Below are 25,632 nucleotides of genomic sequence, written 5' to 3'. Positions count from 1 at the left end.
CTGGAAAGTGAATTATTGTGTCCCTAGTTTGACTGTTTGAGCTCACAGTCTCTGCCCCTTACACTACTAGTTACGCAAACAAAAGGAACATAATGTAATCCTATATGCAAGTCTATTTACTTTTATGAAAAAACGTGTACTGTCAAAGGTAGCAAAGCAAAATCACAAGCAGGTACTAAAATACATTCAAACATTTATTAAATCAAATAGTTTCCAACACAAGCTAATTTCATAACCAAGCAATAACTTGAATTATCTTTCACACACAGTGACGATCACAGATATGCGGAACAGGAAACAACAGTTTGATGAATACCAGATCTGCATACTCTGGACAATGCCTTCAAAACTGCACAAGGCAAATAACACCCATTTTTAGAATAATGAATTCCGACACAGCAGTGTTAAAGAAAATATGTTACCTTTACCAAACTCTTTCATTTGCATTTTATCAATTTCAAAGGATGCTACATGAGAGGAACTGCAGGTTGAAACAAATATCAGAAGTAAGAGTGTAGCAAACTGCTCTACTGTACTGCCATATGCACACATTCCTTGTTTTTAGAATTTAGTAGGATTGGTAAGGTTAGAATGACAATTAGTGGACAAAAGTCTCAGACTGTAGAGAATCATTTACAAAATAAATAGAAAATAGAAAAGCAACCCACTCCTGGTCCACTAAAACACTAACTACATAACCAATGGCTTACACTAGAACTTAAAAAAAGGCAGAAATATGTTTATTGCTCAAACTATGAGCTTAAAGTCAACAATAACATGTTATAGAAGAAATCCCATGAAGATAGAAGCGAAATATGCTGGCAGCAAAGCAACAGGTTTCCAATATCCTCAAAACACTTAAAATATCCTCAGAACACCATTTGCTTGAAATTACAAAAAATACACAATTAGTGAGAAAAAAACTCTGGAATCCCCTGCACGCCTTACCGTAAAGATCTCATCATACATTAATACAACTTTTTCTTTCAGGGGTTTCTTTGAATTTGTAGATTTTCGCAGTAGACCCCCTTTCTTCTCCACTTGCGCCATGATTCACAATCCAATCTGTGTTTTAGAGAAAAAAAGGCAAAGCTTAACCCAAATTCACAGGACATTATTAAAGATAGAAAATGTTTAATGTTACTCAAAACAAAGACTCTCATGCAGGTTGAATTTAGTTAACAAAATGACAGTGCAGTTTGTAGAAGAGGGTAGGAGTAATATGAACTTTATGTCTCCTAACTTTTCATTCAAAGTGGGTTTGCCACCTTTGTAGTAAGCATTCAAAAGATGCTAAGTGCTTACTGGGCACATCGGGAATCAACCTCCATCTATAAGGCCATGACGAGCGGGTAACTACATTATCAAATCAGCATGCAAACCTTCGTCCTTATACACCAACACAATAGCAGAGCTATGGATGCTAAGTAGAAGGATGTAAGATTCCATACAAAATAAGATTTATTAATCTATGTACTCTTACTTTTAGCTCCTCTTCCACAAGACCCATGGGAAGCACCTAGAACATTTTTGGTTTAAGCAAATATAGGCAAGACTTCTCAGCGTAAATATTCATCTATATGGGGGAACAATTTGAGATTACAATCTGGAGTTAATGGTCAATTGAAAGTGCTCACAAAAAGAGTGGTATATAGCCCAATATGCTGCTAAGCAAATCACTTCGGGCAGAATCCATTGACACAGCAATATTTTTAAATAAGGGGGGGGGGGACATAATAAATAATGGGTATCGATTCCTGCTTGCTGATTAAAGGCCATCAAAATAAACAAACAGATTGAAGATCCAGAGGCTTATAAATCTTCCTGTTGAATACATATTTATACACCTAAAGAACGCAAACAGACACAAATCACATGGGTAAGAAGAAAATTGGACAGAATAGTTGGGAAAATGGAAAGAGCAATCTCGTCCAGAGAACAGTTGAAAGATCAACAGTGGACTGAAATGTCATTCACAGAGCTGTCTAGCAGAAGTAGCATCAACAAGAAATACAGTGCTCCTTATATTTCAAATAGCTTCAAAATGAGGGCAGTGTCCTGCAACTGGATCTTCATACTAGTGGGGGGCGAAAAGGGTAGCCCATCAAAATGCCCAGGCAACAGAAATTTGAAGGTGGAAATACTTTGAATTAGGAGATGCATACAGATGTCAAGTAGGATCAAACTGGATACCTGATCTGGCCAGGTGCAAGACAAAGGAGAACACATAATGTAAGAAACAAATAAACAAGCGGATGTCTTTTGGAAGCGCCCAATGAAAGAATCTAGTAAGCAAAAAGCACAACATGGTTGAGCCTGTATATTCGTCTAGAGCCTAGGCTAGAATCAAATACCGTACAAAAGATGAATAGCTCTAGCAGGATAGATCCAAAAACCATTAGTAAGCCAATATTAGCACTTGAATTGTTATTGGCAGGATTATTATGATCCAACTGAAATACTTTCAACAATTGTTTATATAACCTGGATATTGCTTTTCTGCATTCTCTTTATCATTTAAGACACAACACTTCTTGATGCAAAATCTTGTCATTTATTGTGAATTTAAAGTTAATTCTTCATACAAGTACTGTGAAATATATCAAAACAATCATATATCTTTAACATTGCACAATTCCTGCCAAAACATAATATTTCAGAAAATGGCAGCGATTCCCTTTTTTTTTTTTAATTTGGACCGTCAAAAGATAGTCCGTCTAAGGACAGGACCAGCCAAAAGAGTTACATATCCAATGTTTCTAACCATTTAGAGAGATGGTCCTCAATTCAATTGTATCTCTCTTGGGTCTTGTCCGGTGGGCTCCATGTGGTATGGTCGACACATTTCGGCCGATTTACTCAGGGCCTTTTCAGGACTGGGCAAGGGTCTGCACATTCATCAATGCCTTCCTGCCTCCATTCTCACTAAGCCGGCCTCTAAGGATATCGTTCTCCCTGGAACTAAAGTAGATCCAACCGGTGCCTAATCTTCTGTGTGGCAGTGAAAAGGTTTGGGGGCCGTGTTACCTAAGCAGCATCCACACAGCAGGGCGTTCCAAAACTGAATCTAAGCCAAATGTTTTTGCACTTTGGTCTCGTTAACTAGCTCTTCACCAGATTACTTTTTTCCAGATTCTCATTACTCAATATGGTCATAAGGTAGGTGCACAGAAAGCATGTACAAAGCTCAGTTATAGAGAACAAATGTTTATAAGCAGAGTGTCAGCGAGACATTGTGTAAGTTCAGTTGTGCAGTGTAACAGAAATGGTTGAGCTACCAATTGACCAATGGAATCATGAAACACTGCTTAGTCACTTCATTTGTGAATCCTTTTTTATACAAAAAGAATGAGAGGTGACGTCTTTAGGAAAGGGTCTCTGAAGAAGGCCAGGTATGTCCAAGGTATCAAAACCATTGGTCAATAAATTACGGCATTGATGCAGAGATGCTGTATTTTTGGATGACTTGGCAAAGCTCAGCAAAAGGAATCAATCATAAAGTAAGTGAGTTGACAATCGGCCTATACTTATAGACAAACAGAAAAATAATCATGCAAAATTTGACTGAATTGGCTTTCTTCAACCAGAAAGCTTTGAAGCATATCACGGTGGACACGAAAGAAACAAACATTAGATATACATGTACCATCTTCAGTGATCTGCAGATATGAGTTTCAGTATATTCGTCCTTCAGTAGAGAAAAACACTTACATATGGGGGTGCTGGTAATGCTGCTCAGAGCCTTCTCAGGTTTCCGTACCACTCTCAGAGTGCAGGTGCATCCCAATGAGCTGGTCAGCGCAACAGCTCAACTTGGAGCCAATCAAGTTGACCTGCAGTTTCAAGTTGATGGCAAAAGTGTTTCTGTTGCCACACACAAGAAGGATCTCATTGCCTTACAAAAGAAAGATGCAAATACAACCTAGCAGAGGAAGAATCAAGTAGCTCTTGACCACGGTACTCAAAATAACAATGAAAACCTTGAGAAGTTGGCGACTGTCTAGGATGACTAAGGGGAAAAAAGGTTTTATTGGGGTTGCTCTCTGTGATGCCCTTTTATGGACCTCAACTAATGAAAGAGATATGAGAACGGCAGAGGAAAGTAACATGGCATAAAGGAAGGAACAGACTGCCCCAGTAAGTTTGTGACTGTGGGTCCGAGGAGCCATCACAATTAGGAGAGGGTTATATGTGATTTGAAAAGTTACAACAAGAAGTGGGGAAGTGTGGCACTTGAGAGGGAAATCCATGGATAGAGCACCTGTAGCAGAAGCCCGAAAAAGGCGGACCGAAAATGGATTTGACAAATTTCAAGTTGTGTTAAGGTGGCTTACTGTATGATAGTGTTTGGAGTATGTGATTTGGGAACAAGGAACAAAAGGTGGAGATCTCTACAGGATTCACATAGTGAGACAGATACAAATTGGGAACGACCCAATCGCATGATATGCATTCAATTTTTGGACACTTAATGCAAACCGCTCAAACTCCCAAAACAAAAGAAGTTCTAACCCAGCTATGGTAAACCAAGATAGACTGGTTAGTTAAGCATAAGACATACCACCTACAGGCAATTATTGACTGAAGGCCAATGTTGGCAGGATAGGTTCAAACACCTATTTTATGCAAATAAACTCATCTGCAAATTTCAAGACATCTAGAGTCTGAGAATTAGTACACAAACACACACCTCCGTATTAAAGGGGAACAATAAACCCTGCTCCAAATGAACATTCGGGACTCTCTGATTACACTGGCCAAGGTATATAGCCTTATTACAGGATCTCCAGAGGACAAAACAGGGTATTTAAACAACGTCCTAGAAATACAATACAACAGCTTGGGGAGCTCGAGGGAGTTTTCATCTCAGAAGATAGAATCCAAGGAGTTCTCAAAGCCAATAGATGGCCTAGGATTGGCTGATATTTGGAGGGTGCTGCGGCCTTTAGGTTAAAAGGACTTACACAGTCTTAGCCGAGGGATACAAGTTATTCTCAAGATTCAACCATTTCTTTAGTAAGACATGTATGGCTCTATCCTGTTCTATTCCAATATCATGCCACACCCTGGCCAAACCCCACCTGAGATTGCAGTCACCTGTACCCAAAACTTGGATATGAAGTTTAGGCAGGCATATCTTAGAAGATGCTGTAAATTCAATGATTTGATTAAGTACACAAGTTCAACCAACTTTTGGCGACTTCAGTCCAAAGCATGGGATGCATTGAAGGCAGGGAGTAGTGGCAAAATAATAGCTACAGACACAAACAAGTGAAAATCAATAGCGCTGAGTAAGTTAGAGAAACAGGTGTCTGGTGCTCAAAGGGAACTTTAGCATTCTAGTTTCAAGATGGACTCTGGCACATTGATGGGAGTGATGGGGTAGTTTAAAATGTTACTTGTAGAATATGTTTCGATCCATGTACTACAATGAAATCATAATAAACGAAGAACAAAAGTTACTTGTTGACAAGTCAGAAAAGTAATTTCTCTTTCTGAAGAAGCACTCTAAGGGAAAGGCTATAGCACAGGTGTGTTTGCACACATTTACTGTTAATCCTTGGAATGGTAGGGTTAACCATCACAATCTTAACAGAGAACAACATCAAACTTTAGATAAAGAGGACTTGAAGAGGAAGGTCTATAACTTAAAACTATCAATGAGCTAAACAACAATATCCTAGCATCCTGGCTTGAGGTCCTCCTCTTCCAATCTGCATGAGAGCCAGTCTCCTTTCATACATTGCACATAGACCTTTAACAACATTAGAAACCTTATTTACTTAAACGAGAAAGGAAACAAGAACAAAGATCAAGGCATTCATGATCTCTTGATGCTAGAAAAGGCCTTGACAGAGTGAGCCTTTCCTTTGTGAAGAATTTCATGGGGAGGTTATGCCTCAGACCACATTTTATCAACATTGCTATTGCAATCTACAGGCCCTGACAGCAAGAGTGGTAAAGAACAAACACTTTTCTAATGACGTTTGACAATACAGGGACACAAGACAGTCATGCAAATGCTCTTCCATGTAGTTGTTCTCCTTCTGCCCAGATGTTTGCTGTTGAAATAGGATCTCAGTCCTAAAACGTTTCTTTATATGAGAATGACACATTCTATCCAGTATCAGTTGTTCAAGACTTTGACCGGGGACTGATAATCTGCTTTCAGATCCACAGTTCAGTTCCAAGAATTATGGCACACTAGTCCTTGCTGGTAGCATGTGAATGAATGTCTCCGTAAAGACTGAGTCTCAATGTTCATGCTCGCAAAACAGTCCCCATGTGTTTGCTATGGTGACTTTTTCCACTATAACTGGAGCAAATCCTGACATAAATGGTATCTTCTTTGGAAGGCTACAACACAAGGCTTTCTTGATTACAGATGATATAATGCAATCTTTGTGGCACCCATAACTTCACAACATGCATAGATCTAAGAGATAAGGCAACGCAGAGAAGTAGCGTGGTTTAAGATCTTGACGAAATCGGAGATGGTAGCTATGACCATACAGGTACATGGACTCAAAGAAATTAAGCTGACATTTTCCTTTAGATCTGCAAATTCCTTTGTGAAATATGTAGGGATTCAAAAAACGTAATTGATTGGAAAAAGCTGTATAATGTAAACTTTGCATCGCTCACAGAACAAATTAGAATAGGCTTGGGAGACTTCATTATGAGTCTTGGCTCTGTAGCATTGAGGTTGCTCTATAACTTTCAGGCCCCACCCAATCAAGATTTGTAACATTGTTTCAGAGTCCCTTCAGAAAGATCTCCTACGTTTGTGTGTGACGGGAAAGAATCATGCACAAGTATGAGTGGCTTAGCTTTCCCCAATATTGTACTCTGTTAAGAAGAAACTCAAATTAGGATACTAGTTTAGTGGGTTCCAAGACAGTCAGCAAAAACATATGCCCATGTGGGCCAGGCTATTGCAAGAAGGGGCCCTGGATTCCTAAAGAAACAAACTACATTAACTCTCGCATATCCAGATAATAGCACCTTAAAGGATATCTGGGATAGCATAGCTGTCATAATCTCATCACCTGTGACCACATCAATTTCTTCCTAGCACAATCGGGGAAGCATTTGTCCAGTGGAGAGAGGAACACTGTAGAACACTGAAAATGCAGACAGCAATCGCATCAAATCATCAGAAACATCTAACTACAAATTTGGAATGGATGAAAGTGAAAGGCTTGGACATGGTCACATTCACCACTGGCTTTGCACCAGGCCATAAAATCTGCACTCTTGAAAGCCAAAACACCTTTCAAATAATTGCATGCCCCAATCACAGATAAAAATGCAAATGACTGGGATTTTTACAACATTTTCATGGAAACCAACCAGGCTACCAGAAGGAATTATATGAATAGTAGGGAACAATAGAGATGAGGGAAGTACACACACCTAGTGGTAATGACTACACAAAGATAGTCCAAAGATAGATACATGCATGAGAAACAAGGTAACTGACTGATCAAATTTATGACACACTCACTACCAGGAACCGATCTCTTGGCACAGGTCTTGCTAATACATTGCTGCTGTAAAAAAATACAAAAGCTACACATTCAGGGACTTTCAGAACACTGGAACTTGCAGAAAAATGCCTCCTCCCCACCTCTGACAGTAAGCAGCTTATTCCACAACTTGTCTACGAGATGGAGATGAATATGCACTGTTACATAGCATGCGGTACAACGCATGCGATTACAACATGGTCGTTACAACGTCTGCGTTGTTACAACGCATACCATTACATCGCAAGTCGTTTCTACGACTTGCTGTAGGGGGTGTGCAGGACTTAGGAATAGTATAATTTACTATTACAACTCCAGCGTGCGCAACAGTGGGGAAGGTGTTGGAATAGCAAATTATACTATTCCTAAGTTTAGAGCACCCCTACAGCAAGTCGTAGAAACGATTTGCGTTGTAATGGTTAGCGTTTTAACAACACGGTTGTTGTAATGACCACGTTGTAATCGCATGCATTATAAAGCATGCAATGTAAACGCTGCTTCCCATGGAGATGTGTGCTTCAGAGGTCTCTGTCAGGACCTATGAACAATGAATGGATTTGGTTTCCAAGGCTGAGTGAACAAGATAGTGTGAACTTAAATAATAGGCAACATAGCTTGAACTGAATCTTCTCTTTGGCTGGTAGTCAGTGTAAGGAACTCCTAAATGCTGTTATTCCTTTTTCTGAAGGTACATCACAGCACTGTATTCGTTACAGATGATGGAGGTGTGCTACAGTAGGCCTGCATAGACTGGGTTGCAATAATACATGTAAGCATTTAATAAAGCTCCCACTGCACAGGCGGTGTTGGGTATGGCGAGTAATGGAAGGATACCCCACAATTTGCTCACTAAAGAGAAGCAGGTACTTTTACTGCACTGCTTTAACAGTCGATAGAAATATTTTCACTTCATCAGAAGAAAAGATGCGTTGGCCAAACTGAACTTTTTTTTTATGAAAAAGAATGATAACAATTGAAAAGTTCAGAAAATGAGCGTATTTAATCTTATCTAGCCTTCGATATCCTCAAAGACTTTCAGAAGTGTTGTCATTGGTTCAGAATCCCTGGAAAATGTGACATAAACCTCAGTGTTGCTTGCATATAACTGTATGGACACTAATTGGTCATGGAGGATGTAAAACATTGGGACTAACTTTAGAAATCAAAAGGGAGAGACAGAATCCCTGAGGGAGCACAGGAAAGGGAGACCTCCTGTAATGTAAAGGGCCCTAGAACGACCAATTGTGTCCAATGAGTCAAAAAAAGATCACAGTCTCCGCTCACTGGAATGAACCACTGTGGCTCTCCTATCCAGAAGAACCGAATGGACCACAGTATTGAAGGCTCAAGCACACCAGCAAAACGTTTGTTCCCTTGTGTGTCATTCCACAATGCCAGAAGAAGAGTGTTTTTTGGTTCCATGTCTTGGCCAGAACCAGGATTGTATTGGGGAAAGCATTTATAAATCTTAAGATACAACTGAAGCCAAAGGCCTATCATTTTCTCTAGCACCTTTGCCATAAGGGAGACTATAAAGTTAAAGATAAGGTGGCGTGGTTTAAGTTGGATTATTCATAAGGGGAGCAATTTTGCCATGTTAGAGCTGTGATGAAGCAAAGCTTTCCTCAATAGATGGACTGCCCCGTTTGCAAATGAAAGGACTGAACAGTGGTGGAACCTATTTGAACAGCCAGGGAGAAGCTGTGCTGTTGGGTGAAACTGTAGACATACGGATTGGCAGGATGTTACCAGTTTTCTTCACATATATAGTTCTCAATGAGAAAGTGGTTATGTCTTGTAAAGAGGGATACATAGTCATCCAACAGGGTGCTGAGGGGTGGAGATTGGTCACCTAGCAAATTGTAGCCATTTCCGTCCTTATAGTTTCACTTTTGTCGATGAAGTACTCATTCAACTGAACACTTAAGGTATAAGTGAGGAAAAAATTAGTACCCTGAAAGGAGGGGGTTGAAAGAAAAGAAACCAATTGAAAGATTTCTAGTTTATAAATTACCTGATCCCAGAGCTGTTTCAATGGACGAGAGCGGTATTTATTTATTTTAAACTGCCTTTATGCTTCTTGTCCTGACCTCTTTGGTGTTTCTTCTATTTGGACTCAGCTCTCCAACTAGTCATATCAGTAAGTGATACACGTTATATACAATTGTGTGTTTAAGCTCCAGGGTATACCAAGGGTAGGAGTGGGAAGGCATTCTGGCTTCCCAGTAGGACACCTGGCTTCTCAAAGGGATGGTCAGAGAATCTTCCAAGTTTCCACATGCTTCCAGAAATGAAAGATGTTCATTAGTGAAAAGAATTTGTAAAGGAGAAAGGCGATGTAACTCAGTGAAGCTACTAACAAGATCATAGCAGGCTGGTATCTGACTGCGGTTGTACAGTGCATGATATAATCAGGACTACCACATGGATGTTGGAAGCCCTGTGGAGGCAATGCTTTGGAAATGCACATGTGGTATATGAGTCAGGTGATTCAAGGGCACTGAAGAATGTATTGGAGTCCATCAGAGATATCCTATACCACAGATTTGAAACTCCGAAATCTCGAGATCAATATCTGAAACCTTATGAGCAGTTGGGAAATCAGAATGATTAATGATATCTCGATTGTTGCTAACGGCCAAGATAGATGTTACCAAACAATATAATCATAAAGAAGGTTCAATATAGGAGAGCAGGTACTTGGAGCTGTGGCGCTTAATAGCCGCTGACAGACTTATGCCAACAAATAGCACTATATCTAAACATGTTAATCTTTGGCATCCAGTAAAATTGTACATGGGGTGGGATAACGGAGATGCAACAGGGTCCCTGTCTTTGAGGTCTTGCAGCTCTTCAACCAGCGGGTGATAAATTAATGTATGCTCACATGGCCTCTTCCGTGGGTGACAATTTAGAAATATTTTACACTCCCGGAGAAGGGTATGGGACATGTGGAATTCATTAACAGGAATGGTGTGGAAGGGGGGAGTAGGGTGAGGTAGAGATGGGTGGGGGATGAAATGCTTAGGAGACTACGTTCTCTAACCTTGTGCTGCAATATTTGTTGGAGACAGGCAGCTGAAAGAAGGAACACGGGTGGGGAAGTCAGCAGACATGGGAGACCCATGAGATTCAGCGTACCTGCAAGACCCTGTATAGTTAAGCCAAGCTTCTGAAAGATAGTGTTTTCCAAGCACACTGGCAATGTGAGGTGATACTCTAGTAATGCTTGTGTCATGGTAATCCAGGGACCATGGAGATAGCAGAGACTGGGTGGATCTCCAGGACAAATATATTGAGACTGTATGCAAACAGTGCCACAGAAGGGAGAGGAGATGAGGAGTCACTCCTAACTATGCTAAGGTGTTTGTAGACCGGATATAATTCCTGACCACGTTGGGGACCATTTTGTGAGCATGAACATTGAGACCACACATTACCAGCCAGTATCAGTGTGCAGGAATTCTTGGGACTGAACTGGGGGTCTGAAAGCAAGATTATTCATCACAGGTCATAATCTGAAACAACCGCTGCTGGATAGAATGTGCCATTCTCAGTCCAACAAAGGTTTTAGGGTTGAGATTAACAGCACACTTCTGGGCAGAATGGAAAAAACTACATGAGATTATGAGATGGTTATTGACAAAAATGCGCTTTTGGCTTTTCCCCTTCCAGTACAGATGCTCCATTAATCTTCAGGAGAGTGGAACAGATGTAGGCATAAGCTAAATTACAAAACAATAATAAATTATAAACATCATGCAACGAATGATCACATGCTCTTTCAGTAATATGTAAGAAATGTTCATCACTGCTTGTTGACGTTAAAGAACCCACAGCAGCGGGGAACGGACAATACTTTTTAAAGTACATCAGGTAGCGGCTGAAGACAGAGTTATTGCTGGGATGTGGAAATTAATCGCAGATACAATGTCATTCAGCATTAGCTCTAGACATGGCCATATCAGTTGTTTGTATAGCGAAGTTTCACACTAAGTTTCACACTAAGCTGCAGACTACAAAGTTAATCATCTTTAGGAATTGCTCATTTCCTGGTAAATCAAAGGCAAGATAAAATAAGGTATTATTTTGACAAGAAAACTGAGATTAGGGACGCCCTAGGAGAACAGAGCCACAAATGTGTGATGGTCATGGATAGGGACAGCTTCTGAAGCAGTAGCACACAGCAGGACAGAAAAAAACAGCATTGGCAAGGCCAATAGGTCTAATCTTTGGGATTACTGGCTTTAACACTGCTTTTCGGCAATGCTGAACAGAATTATTAAAAGCCAAGGCTTTTGCTGGTGAGGTTTAGTATCAGCAAATAAAAGGTACAATAATGTGGCAGTCGTGCCATTCTGTAGTCCTGTGTATGCGTCATAATGCACACTTGAACCATTTTCTTTTGACCGCCACTTACATCGGTTAATTAAAAAGAAATTGTAAGTGCACAAAAGCACTTTTGTGGAGGGCCAGCAGAAATATTTGCTCCCTGCCCATTAAAAACAGTAATATATATATATACATAGATAATGAACAGCAGAGGGGAAGCACCGAAGGAGCAGCCTGGGGCAAAGCAACCGAGAATGTGCAGGGGCACGAGGGAGAGAGAAACATGCAACGCTTGGGAGAAGCACACATGAGAGACAGCAACATACGTGCGGGGAAGAAGTACACAAGGGAAACAGCATCAAGGAATGCAGGAGGAGTAAACAAGAAAGAGAGTGAGAAGCTACAAAAAAAAGAGAAAGAGAGCACAGGGTTATTTGGGGCAGAGGGAGAAACACATGAGGGAAAGAACAGAAAGAGACAAGCAATCTGATGGAGTGCTTAACCAAAAAAAATAGTTTCCAAAAAGTGAGCAGCAGAAGGACATAAATCAGCTATTTTAAGAGGATGGCAATGCTCTACGGGAGGGGTAAACATGAGATGGACAAGGAAAGCCGTCAAATAAGAAGCAAGCAAATGAGAGGGACAACAAAGCCAACCAATGGTAAGCAATGGGAGGGCTCTAAGCCCCCTCTAAGTTTTAGCAAGTCCACAAACTGTCTTTTACAACCATGCACCATGCACTGTCTGGTAGATCAGCCACATAAAAACAATATCAAGCCAGCCTAACACAAAGGGGGAAAGGAGATGTTGCGCGTCTAAGCAGCAGAGACCAGTCCTTCCAACACTTGTGGGTGAAAGGCTTCTATGCCACTGCAACGTTCCGGGCCTGCTTGCCCACTTAGACGAGCAAAGAGATTGAATTTCAGCGAGTCAAGCAGCCTGTAAATTGTGACCTGTAAAGACAGCACCACCTGCCTCTGGAGAGTATCCAGACAATACAGAGTCTGAATCCAAATTTGGGGAGACGGAGGAGGTAGCAACACTCTCCAAGCCATATAAATAAGGATTTCTCAGAGATTTGTGTAAATCACATCCCTGAAAGGACCATACAGATACCAGTAGACAGACATAAAAGCAGCGCAAACCATCTACCAACAGAAAAGAGATTGTGTAAATTCCATACAGCAAAGGGTAACAACTACAGTTTTACTGAACAGATAAAGTTTTACATCATCAGAAGCAACACTACTAAATTAATGGAGGGTGGCACTTATGAGTCTGTGGACGCTAACAAAATAAACCGTTACACTATTGACCAAAATGACACATAAAAATACAGAAGAGAAGCGAGTCAACTCGTAAACCCTAGATGCTCAGTACACCCGACCCAAATTATGAGGAGTGTTTAGTAAGTTTCCAATTCTCTGTTAAACATAGAGATGAAGCCGAACTGCAGAGAGGATGGTATTCTTGCTAGGTGTGTGTGTTATGACAAGCTTTCCCTTCTGACACTCCGGAACCGCTGTGGGGGAGCAAGGCACACACTCACAATGGAATCCAACAGAAAGCTGAATGCACGCTAAAGGAAAATATGTTTGCCTGCTTTTCAGAATTCCAAAGTAAATAAACAAATAACTTCAAATAACGATATTGCCAACAACAAAAAAGGAAGATATCCTCAATTCATTTTCAGAAATATGCACCAGGGAGGCAAAATGGATACAAAAGAAAATAACGGACAAGAAAGAGTTGCTTCAAATGTACAAAATAACTGCGAACTGTAAATTCCAAGAGAAAGAACATCAAGATAAAAACTTGCAGAAAAAGCAAAAGAGAAAAGACATAGCAACCTAATTACATAATTATTCCAGGAAATGCTACTAAGGTGAAAAAAAAGGGACAGAGCCCGCAGTGTGGGCAAGCTCAGGAAGGGCACATACAAGCGACTGACTGATGTAACGGTGTAAAGGCTTCCTTAAAGCTGAAAACACATAGTTATGAGTGGAACAGCATGCAAGGCCTTCCTCTGATACTTGGGGGCATATGTATCAAACGATTTTTTAATCGCAAACGCTGCGATTCGCAAAATAACAGCGTTTGCGATTAAAAAAATCGGTAATCGGGATGTATGAGGCAAATCCCATCGCAAAATTAAGGAATTGCTAATTTAGCGATTTCTTAATTTTGCGTAAGCATTTAAGAAATCGCAAATTGCGATTTCTTAAATGATATGTAAAAAGCACCCAAGTTGTGCGAATTATCCTTAAGAAATCGCAAATTACCACCAACTTCCAGTTGGTGGTAATTTGCGATTTCCTTTCAAAAAGCACTTTTTTTAATTTCACAAAGTGCCACGTGGCGCTCATACATGCCCTTAGGGCACGTATGTGTGCCATATGCACACACATGCTAATTTCAGGGGTGCATCAGGGTGTCATCATGACACCCTTGCACCTTTGAAATTATTCTCAAATTGCGATTAGCAAATTGCGATTCGCTATTTGAGAATTACTTCCCATTCATTCCTATGGGTCTCCTGGCCCATAGGAATGAATGGGCAGGTATTCCTTAACTGCGATTTCGCAATTTGCTAATCGCAATTAAGGAAGTTTAAGAAATCGCAAAAAGTTTGCAATTTTTTAAATACATCCCGTTTTGCAATTCTCAAATAGCGATTCTTTAAAAATCGCTATTTGAGAATCGCAAATGGTGATGTTGATACATATGCCCCTTGGTGTTAAAAATCCAACGATTTTACAACATTGCAGTGGGACGTTTTCGGAAAGGAAAGACAATTCACACAGCTATAAGAGTGGTTAACAGGCGTAAAATAAATAATGGATGGACTTTTCCCTATGAGCTGCACTTACAACTTGACAAAGTTCAGAACATGATAAAACCACTCGATGAAGGATTAAATTGCTGAGACTGTGAAAGGAACACCACCAAGAAGATGTAAATAACAAACACTCAATCAACTTCGACGCTTTGGAAACAATGGAAGGAATGTATATTCTGACTTAATACATTTACATGGTGCTTTTGCCAAAGAGCGCTGAATGTTTTTTTTTTTTTTTTTTTTAAATAAAAAGCGCTAGAGTACAAATATGGCAACGAAAACGAAAGAAAAATAAGATTTTACCGGGAAAGAAGATGCTCTGTTAGAAAAGTACAAAAGGATTAAAGGCTCAGCCAAGCATTCATATGAGGGTGGACACATGAGGGACAAGGAGAAGACAAGTGAAACAAGGAGACAGGCGAAACCGGAAGGCCTACCTACTGAAACATATAAACACAATATACAGGAAACTAAATTTAAGAGGAGAAGGATGTGAACTATTCGAAAGATGCAAGAGTAGGAGTGCCAAAAATCAATAGAAAGTAAAAGTTTTAAACAAGCATTGGCATAGCCAATAGGTCTCGCCTTTGGAACCTTATAAGTATTTAGCTATGCAGTACAATATCCTTGGTGCAACAACATCAACTGTTGCATGTCTAAACACTTATAAGGTCTCAAAGGCGAGACCTATTGGCTATGCCAATGCTTGTTTATTTTGAGAGGGTGAGTACGTGCACTTCTCAAGAGTGACATAATATGTTTAATTGGAGAATACTGCACATCTTAGAAACTCTTACTTGTATGGCGCCAAGGGAAAATACCTTGGCGCCATACAAGCCCAGGGGGGGTATTTTCTCTTTGTAGGCCCTCAATAAAGGAATGTGAGACAACCCTTCATATTTGCAATTAAATCTGGACAAACAGCTGGTCTGCAGTAATTACTTTTGCTTAATACAATCCCAATATATATCCCATTTTAAGTTCCTCCTAAATGTCAAACCTAAATATTTATAGGAATCAACTGATTTCACCTCCAGGGCATTCAAATGCCAGTTAATTCTTTTTTACTCTTTTACCAAAGACCAACACCTTAGTCTTCTCTAGATAAATTTTAAGGTGGTTCTGCTTACTATATGTTTCGAGGGAATACAATTTCCTCTGCAGACCAATTGGGGTACAATCCAATAATACCAAGTCGTCTGCATAAAACAGACAGGCAATGTGCTGTTTCCTGACTTTCGGAAAAAAGGACTTTGTTTGGGATATGAAAGTGGAGAGGTCGGCTAAAAATAAAAGAAAAACAAATACCTTTATTTGGAATTTCCGGGATTATTTCGAATCCTGGATTTCTAATTACCTGTATTAAACAGCTACCCTTTCAGTAAGGAGAGACATTGCACTTAAAGATGCTTGTCCTTACAAAAAGCGGACTTAACACCCAAACTCAACATTCTGGATCAGAGACGTTTTAATTAATGGGCAAAGTGGGCTCTGGCCCAGGGCCCCAGCCTTTCAGGGGGCCCCCTGACAAAGTCAGCTCTGTTCTCCAGAGTTTTGCCCTAATTACCTTGAATATTGCTTAAACATATTGTTTTAAATACTGTTTTCCTTTAATTTCTTTTTTATGTACTTGATGTGTGAAAGTCTAGTACAGCCATTTTGCAGAGAAATGTTGTGCTGGTTTCATGCAATATACATAATAAAAGTTTATTTTAGATCAAAACAATGCCTAACATATAAGAAATGGGAGGGCATCAAAGAAATTATATGCAGTAATATTGGTGAGCTTCTGCTGGGTTACAATATTGAAAACACACATAACTATCCCTGAACATTAGATGTAAACACATTTAGGGCCTTATTTATGAGAAGTGATGCATCGCATGATGGATGCGTCATATTTACTGTATGATGCATCATGTTGCAAGGAGTTACAGATACGTCAGTTTTTCTGACATATCTGTAGGCGCAAAAGTGATGCATTGCTGGGGTATGTCTGAAAATAGACGCAACTCCAGCAATGTGTCCTTTCACATGGGGCTTGCCTGCATCAGTCTTACACCTGCTGTGAGGCAGGTGTAAGACATTGACGCAATGGCGTCCTAGAAGTGGCGCACTGAGTTCTCATAGATTTCAATGCATCACTTCTACAAAGCTTTTTGCGGGGCAACACCCACCCTGCATACATTATACCTGGCACAGGTATAATGTGGTGCAGGGGTTTACAAAGTGATGCATCTGTCTAGATGCGCCACTTTGTACATAGGGGGCAACATGGCACATTTTTTACGCTGCCGGTACGTCGCAAAAAGTGACGCACCCGCAGCATAAAAGTGAAGCAAGGCCTCATAAATAAGGCCCTTAGAATTTGAACAAGTGTTCCTTTGCACTGTCAGGGCCCTAATGAAATGAAATAGTGTATTTAATAAATCGTGCAGCTACTCAGACTAGAGTGTCCTGGCGCTTGACAGCGGGAGGAAAATGTGCGTAAAAGACCCATCAGTTATTAAAAAGCCAGGTTTTTCCTGAAAGAGTAGGTCTGTGGTTAGTCTCAGAGACTCAGGTAGGCTATTCCACAATTTTGCGCCTAGAAAGCTGAGGGATCTGCCTCCAGTGCGGGCACGGCATATTTTAGGCACGATGGCCAGGTTGGCATTGGAAGATCTTAGGGGTCTACATGTTGTGTAGCGATTAACGCGCTTATTTAGGTAGCCGGCTCCTGAGCCAGGGAAAGTTTTAAAGAAGATGGTCATCGCTTTGAAGTCAAACCGTTCTTTTATGTGGAGCCAGTATAGAGACTTAAGAATAGGGGGTCATACTAGATCTGGGTTTAGGTCTCAGGAAGGCTCTGGCCGCTGCATTTTGTACCACTTGTAGGCGCTGGATAAGGAATTTGGGAAGACTGAGATACAAGCTGTTAACATAGTCAAGCTTTGATGTCACCAGAGACTGCAGCACAATCTTTCTGCTCTCAAGCGGTAACAGTGGCAGGAATTTTTTTAGCATCCGGAGTATGCCAAAGCAAACGCCAGTTAGATTTCAGATTTGAAAGCACATGGAGAGTGTCTTGTCTATGACATTTCTTAAGTTTTTTATTTTCTCCTTTTCCGCGGGCAGGGACAGCAGATCTTATGGCCACCAAGACCGCCAGTCAGGTGTTTCTGGATTACCATGTCCTGAGATCTATTTGCCAAGAAGGATGACATCCATGTTAAGGCGGTCCCCCCAGGCCAATGTTGTCAAGTCTCTCCAGGAGCCTCTCATCTGGGACCGTATCGAAGGCCGCCGACAGATCGAGCAGTATCAGAACAGCCTTGCCTTCCTGGTCCAGCTTACCCTTGAGAAATTCAGTCACTTTCAGCAGAGCGGTCTCCGTACTGTAGTTAGCCCTAAAACCGGATTGGGACTCATGAAGGAGCTTCCCATCTTCAATGTATTTTTGGAGAGCCTGGTTTACATGCTTCTCTAATACTTTGGAGAGGGCCGGAAGAAGGGAGATTGCCCTGTAGTTGGTAGGGTTCGTAGGTTTGGCCTTAGCCTTTTTTATCAGTGGAAGAAGCTTAGCATTCTTCCATAATTTCGGAATGTTGCCTGAGGCGAGGGAAGCATTAAAGAGCTGGTTTACCGTGGGGTTTATGGTGGGAGCTAATAGGTTCAGGATATTCGCTGGACATGGGACGGTAGGAGAGCCAGACTTAATGCTTTGGAGAAGGGTCAGTGACTCTTCAAGCTGAAACTCAGGGAAAGCTAGTGAAGTTGGAGGATCCAAGAGGCGAAATATGCTATTAGAACCAAGGTAGAAGGCCAGTTCTTCCTCTGAGCTGTTAGTGAAGGCATGTTGGATAACGGAGATCTTTTTGAGGACGAATTGAGCTATTTGCTTAGACCATTCTTCCGTGCATGGCCCTTCCTTTGTGCCAGCTTTCGGGGCGGTAAAGGATTTAACTATACTAAAGATTTCCTTACTCTTATTTTGGGCAATTTCAATCTTGGTTTGAAAGACGTTTTTCTTGGCTGCCTTCACGAGAATGTAATGAGCTTTTAAGTTGTCTTTATACACCTTCCTGTCCTCAGGTGGCTAGGATTTACGCCATTTCCGTTCCATTTTTCTACAATTTCTTTTGCTAGATCTGAGGGAATCATTAAACCATGGAGCTGGTGGGGCCGAACTCTTTGTGGAGCGGGAAACAATTGGTACCACTGCATCAATGTTGGTTCGGAGCCATGAATCTATTGAGAGGGTGTCCGAGTCGGGGCAGCCAGCAAGCTCCGGTGAGGAATGACCGAGGTCATCTGCTAAAAATCGGGATGGATATTTTATGGAACTTCCTGTAATTAGAGTCCCTCTGCCCTGCATTAGCCCGAGGGCTGTGGCAGAGTTGGGAATGATGAATTTTAATAGGAGGTGGTCAGACCAGATAATGGGAAGAGGTAAGCTTACTTATATGTCAAAGTTGTGAAAGATTTGGTCTAGAGTATGGCCCTTCTCATGGGTGGCCGAAGAAATAGATGGAAACGTGTTGCAGGCCTGCAGCGTGTCCAACAAGGAAATTGTTTGAGGGTCTTTTCCATTGTCCATATGTATATTGAAATCTCCCAGAATAAGTCAGTTGTTGTATTTTAAGGCCAGGGAGGTGGTGGCTGTATTAACAGGCACATGCATCAAACCTTTTTGCGATCGCAAACGGTGCGAATCGCAAAAATTGGCCGTTTGCGATCGCAAAAGTCAGTGTAGAAATGCATCAACTGTATATTTGCGAAAAACCAATTTTTCGCAAATATAAGGAATCGCAAAACATCCTGCGAATCAAATAGCGAATCGGTATTAGCGTCTCCCAAATAGGGAATCGCAAACAAAGAATCGCTAAATGGATGCATGAAATATCGCAAATAGTGATTCCCATGAAAATCGCAATTTTGCGATCGCTAAATAAGAAGGATCACAACCAGGTGGTAATCATGAGTACAAATCACAGACAGGTGAAAACCAACTGAAACCCATTTAAACACAGCCAGAATGAGCCAGCACTGTTCACAATGGCAGGGATTTACCTGATGGCGAGGAGGATGAGGCTGCAGGCTGCCGCACAGAGACGGAGGCGAATAAATGAGCGCATCTTCAGAGTCCGCATAACTTTGCTAGGCCAGCAAGAGGATGAGATATACGACAAGTATAGGCTCAATGCAGCAATGATCCATGACCTAATCAATGAATTGGACCCCATAATGCAACGACAGACACGTAGGACCAATGCCATCCCAACGCATGTGCAGGTCCTATGTTGCCTACACCTCCTGGCGTCAGGCAGTTTTCAGGGGGTCATTGCTGTAGCGGGAGGTGTGTCACAAAGCGCACTTTCACGAATATTGAAAGCATTCCTTGATGCCATGATGGCCGTGATCGGGTCTCACATCAAGTTCCCTACCACCGCGCTTGACCTTGCAAAAACCAAACAGGAGTTCTACCAGATAGCTCGTTTCCCACATGTCTTGGGTTGTATTGATTGCACCCACGTGGCAATATGTCCCCCTGCAACACAGGAATATTTATATAGAAATAGGAAATGTTACCATTCCCTCAATATTCAGGTTGTTTGCAATGCCAAAAACATTATCACTGACATTGTTGCGCAATTTCCAGGGAGTGCACATGACTCTTATATCTTCAGGCAAAGTGGCATACACACCCGTCTTGTCAGGGGAGAATTTGGAGAGGGACATCTGCTTGGTAAATATGTGTAATAGTTTATCACTGTCATTGTACGTATGTCAATGTGAAGCTGCCACTGACTCTTTGCTCCATTACATGTAGGTGACAGCGCATACCCCTTGCGTAATTACCTTATGACGCCTTACCTCAATCCCACAACTGCCAATCAACAGAGGTACAATGCAGCACATATTTCGACAAGGAACATCATAGAGCGCACATTTGGGCTGCTGAAGAGCCGATTCAGATGTCTACATAAGACCGGTGGAGCACTGAAGTACAACCCTGAACAATGCTGCAAGATAGTAGCAGCATGTGCCATGCTGCACAATATAGCGACAAGGGGAGGAATGGACATCGAGGTGTCTGACAGCGAATCGGAGGATGGGAACCAGCAAGTGCCACACCACCATGCAGCACAAGGGGCAAGCGCAGCAGAAGGGCGTAGGAGAAGATTTGACATCACACAAAATTATTTCTGAGGTGAGTAATGATGACACAGAAACTGAATATTGCTATCAAAGTATTCTTTAATTAAATAAAAATGTCATGAGTGTTCAAGCACACTTGTAATCTGACCAGTGCAATGGACATAAGTGGTTTGCAAATGTAAATTTACTTGTCAGTCTGTGAAAAGTCAAATCCAAATAAATGGTTACGTCACCATAGTGGAATGTACTTGTACATGCCAGTCTAGCGCTTTTTCCCACGAACACCCAGACGCCTGTCAGACCCAGCATTGTCATCCGTAATGTTGGAAGCGGCGGGGGTACTGCTGCGTGTGTTGCGTCTTCCTGCAGTGCAGACTGGAACTGCCAAACTACTTAGGCTTGAGCCACCCTCACTACCCTCTTCGGGCGTGGAATTGTTGGCCGCAATTGTGGAAGCATTAAGCAAATCAACTGCATTGGTGACCTGGTCCAGTGCTTTAGCCACATCCCCGCTCCAATGGCACATTTCAGTTTGCATGGTCACAGACCTACGTGCCAGCAGTGCAGTTGTCGTGGCCAACCTATTGTTTGATTTAGCAAACATTTTCAGGTGCAGCATTAGTTGACGATGCTGTCTCTTCTGGGATACATTTCCCTCATGCATCACCTTGCTCAGTTGCTGCACACTTTCAGACAGTACTGCTATGTTGCTAGCCATCTTGCCAATTTGCAATTGTACTAATCGTGTGTTTTTTGTCTGCAGGCGCTGCATACGGAGCATCTGTCCCTCAAGACCACCCCAGACATCACTTGGTTGCTCCTCCTGCTGTGTCCTGAGTGCTCTTCCTCTCCTACGCCGGACTCTGTGATTGGTTCTGGGGACCTGTGGTTGTGGTTGTGGGATGGAAGTTGTCTGGCCATGGCTGCCACCTGGTGTTGCATCAGCCTCATCATCACACTCCATGGTGACTAGGGATGGAACAGTAGCCCTGCGTGACTTTGTTGGACGTAAGGGATTTATTTGCACCACGGGTGTGTCCATCTGTTCACCTGCGCTGGTGTCCTGCATGTCTGGGGAATCGCTATCCACATCTTCTACACGTTGAGCATCTGTGAGGTGAAACAGTGCAACACTGCATTATTTCATGTCTGTGATATAAATTTCACAGTAATACATTTTTGCCTTTGTTAATGATTTTATACTCTATTAAGCTTTTTTGGGTTGTTACTCTGAGATTTGACATTGTAACTGCTTGACCTGACTACATCTCCCATAATGCCCCTCACCTACTGAATACATTGTGTAGTGGATGTTCAAAGTCTGCACTTGGGCTGTACTGTGGTCATGTTCTACCTTTACATTTTACACAATAAGGTAACATACATTCATCTTACCTTCAGATGTGTTTGCTGCTCCGGACGTGTCCAGCTGGGTCACACCAACAACAGCTTCTGGCTGGATGGTGGATTCAACCAAGTCCTCCATGGGAGTGTTCCCAGTGTCTGTTGGTGTTCCCCCTCCTGTCTTCTTTGCCTCCTTGAGCCGGTCAGCAATGCGCACCTTAGCCCGACTGCGCAAGTCGTACCATCGTTTTTTGAGTTCTTCAATGGTGCGGTGTGTCACCCCAATGGCATTGACCCTGTTTTGGATCCGGAGCCAGATTTTCCTTTTCTCCTGCTCTGCCACTTTCAATGATGCCTTTCCAAACAGCTTATCATGGCTGTGGACTACTCCCTCAATGAGGGTGTCAATTTCTTTTTCAGCAAATTTAATTTTGCGTTTCCTGCCTGTTTGGCTCTCCTCTGCTGTTTGTGAGGCTTCCATTTGTTAGAAAAAGTTGTTCTACTGTCTCTGTCACACTCCTGTTCAGCTCCTAGAGCCAGCTCCCTCCTCTCCCTGAGACTGTGCACTGGAAATGAGGCTGGTGCTGCTCACTTCCTGGTTGTGATGTCATCAGGATGCATCAAAAAGCGACTTCGGTATTTGCGATTTCGCTAATTGCGAAATCGCTAATAGCGAGTTCGCAAATGCCGAAATCGCAATTTAATTAGCGATTTTTAGCGATTCGCAATTTTCTCGCATTTTTTTTGGTGCATCGTGTTTTGCGAGTCTTTATTTGCGATTCCTTAAAAATCGCAAATAAGGACTCGCAAATTCTCATTTTGATGCATGTGCCTGTTAGTATAGTAATACAATTTCCAATTGCACTGGGAGGTCTGTAAATCAGAAAAGCAGCAGTGCTATGATGGGGGGATAAGGTACGGCGGAAGCCTAAGGACTCTGCGCTCTCGATGTTTTCCATCGGGATGGGAGATCAGTCTATTTTTTTTAAGTAAATTATGGCGACACCGCCCCCCTTCCCAATCTCTCCTAAGGATTTTATAACCCGTAGGGATGGCCAAGGTGATAGTAGGGTTAGAGGCTTCAGACAGTCGGGTCTCAGTGAGAAATAAAAAATTAGGCTGTTCGTCTAAAAGTAGGCCATAAATGTGTGGTTCATGCTTTCGCATAGAGTGACAATTTAAAAGGGTGTGTTTTACACTTATTGTTGCGTGGGAGGATCTTGGGTGTGAGATTCCTGGGCTAGAGGAGAGACCAGTTGCACTTATTGCATCGAAAGTCTACCTCCAAGCTCGGATCAGCCGCTGTACACTGACATAATGGTAGCCGCCTAAGGCTAAGCAGTTTTTTTCTATTTTAATATAGTGGAAGAAACTCACCGGAGGGGAAATGGGCAGCATGGCCGGCGCCGGACGCCTCTGGGACGCCTCACAGCACAGACAGGCTTGCCTTTGGCGCGCTCGCTGCGTTTGTTCGTTTGCATCGGGAATATATTGGCTAATGCATATGATGCAAACTGGATCGCTAACGCAGCTGAGGAAGTGGAAACTGCGTTGCCAGAAGTGAGGAGCCCGATAGTAGCCCCAGCCCTCCGCACAATCGGAGTATCAGCCATGGCGGACCAGGACTGGAGGAAAAGCAAGATGCGTATCAAAGCAGCTAAGGATTTGTAGGCAAGCAGAATCAAGAAAAGTGTAAGTGTGCATAGGTAGGAGAAATTGTTAAAAAGCACAGAGTAATTCAGCCACACATATACAATTTAAAAAGTATTAATATAGCAGGGCAGGAAACACTCAATCCTACCGCTGTCAGCTGCTTGCGTCCATTTACATCGGGAATATATAGACTAATGCCTATGATGCGAACTGGATCACTAATGCAGCTGAGGAAGCAGAAACTGCGTGGGAAACAGGGGCTCAAATTGGATCATAAATTCAAAGCTGTTCTGAACAGGGGCCCCCAAAATATGTTTCGCCCAGGGCCCCCAAAATCCTTAAGATGTCCCTGTTCTGGAAGTGACTGCATCAGCTTAATTGATTATCTTAACTGGCCCTGCCAGCTCCTGTGCATAGAAACAAAAAAACTTCAAGGAACTCCCTACCCACTAGGTGCTATCCTCTAATAGGTAAATACGCAGTTGGACGTTAGACGTCCAATCTGCAACGGGTTGTATCTTCAAAATGCAAACAGAATAATTACTACTCTGACCTCTAGTAACGCTCATATGAAAAAATCAAACACCAAATCGAGAGCATTATGCAAGGGAGAAACATTGAACTGTCCCGAGTTGCAAAAGGTACCTTCCAAAAAGCAATAATCCATAGGTAAGTCATCCTCCAGCATGGTCGTCCATCCATTATCAGGAAAACTCACCCATCAAGGTACCAAAAGGCACAAAAACCTGGGGAAATAGCAGTGACTGTGTTGCAAGGAAAAGTAACTGTTCAGGCTCTATCTCTTTATAGGACATAGAGAGCGGATAAACCTCAAAGTCAGTGTTTGCGCAGGAAAATATGTGCTAAGCTAAACCAAGTCCTCAGCATGGCTTTCTCTAGCACTACTCCTATGAGCAAACTCAATGAAAATATATCAAAATGCTAGCACGCATGTTCTGCCTTGTACAAACTAGCCTGCTAAAACCACTGCCAACCAGCTCTTTTTCGACAACATACTTTGTTCACAAACCCTCTAACACTTAGCCACTGCTCATACAACCAAACTCCGTTATATTCCGTCTGCATAGAAGATTCACAACAGCGGTTATGTGTTTCCGTGTAAAGTTTTCCAGTTACCTCTAATCTTACAAACACCAGCTTACATAGCAACTACTGAGTGTGCATTGTGAAGTCTATCACAACTGGGAATAACCCCCAAGTCTTTGTCCAATCTTGCAGAAAGTCAGTTTTGTAGCTTTTCCAAGCTTCTTATAAGCCAAACATCTGCCACTCAATCAAAATTACAGTCCAATCGACTAAACTCTTTCCAAATTCAAATAATCCCTCATAAAAACGTACAAAAATATGATGTGCAATGAAACTGAAAAAAGAGGATTTAAAAATGCCTAAGATTTATAATTCAACGGGCAAGAAAATGAGTTAAAAACTTAAAATGCTGTGCTTTAATAGTAGTACAATGAACATATCAAAAAAAGTAAAAGGATCGTCAAAAGAAAAGGGATTGTTTTTCCGCATCGAGTGAGAGGGGAGCGAAAGAAATTAAAACAGCAGTCTTATCATTTGCCTGGAAACAAGATGAATTGAAAATGAAAAGAAGAATGGTAAGACCCGCCCCCTCCCCACACAAGCTCTTCATGAACGTAATACGGTTTTTAGAATTTGTTTTTCTCTTTAGTTTTGAGTTCTTTGTTTCTATATTACACTTTTTCAACCACAAAAGCAAAACTGTTCATCCGGGTGATAGCAAGACACTGAACTAGGTCACCCAACAAT

The 25,632-nt window shown here is 41.8% G+C and overlaps 1 protein-coding gene across 2 annotated transcripts in view; it reads right to left on the bottom strand.

Annotated features, from left to right (window-relative positions):
• The window catches only part of ARMH3 (armadillo like helical domain containing 3), a 772,183-nt gene that overhangs the window by 715,454 nt on the left and 31,097 nt on the right, over nt 1–25,632 (bottom strand). For both annotated transcript variants that reach the window (XM_085606447.1, XM_085606449.1), the window contains one exon: nt 949–1,065. In XM_085606447.1, the coding sequence (XP_085462573.1) occupies nt 949–1,050 (102 nt within the window). In that variant the 5' untranslated portion in view covers nt 1,051–1,065. The remainder of the gene's footprint in view (nt 1–948; nt 1,066–25,632) is intronic.

Source organism: Triturus cristatus, chromosome 1_2, assembly GCF_964204655.1.
Source record: "Triturus cristatus chromosome 1_2, aTriCri1.1, whole genome shotgun sequence".
Lineage (NCBI taxonomy): Eukaryota > Metazoa > Chordata > Amphibia > Caudata > Salamandridae > Triturus > Triturus cristatus.
Note: the sequence above shows the minus strand (reverse complement) of the source record. Positions and strands in the feature narration are given on the sequence as shown.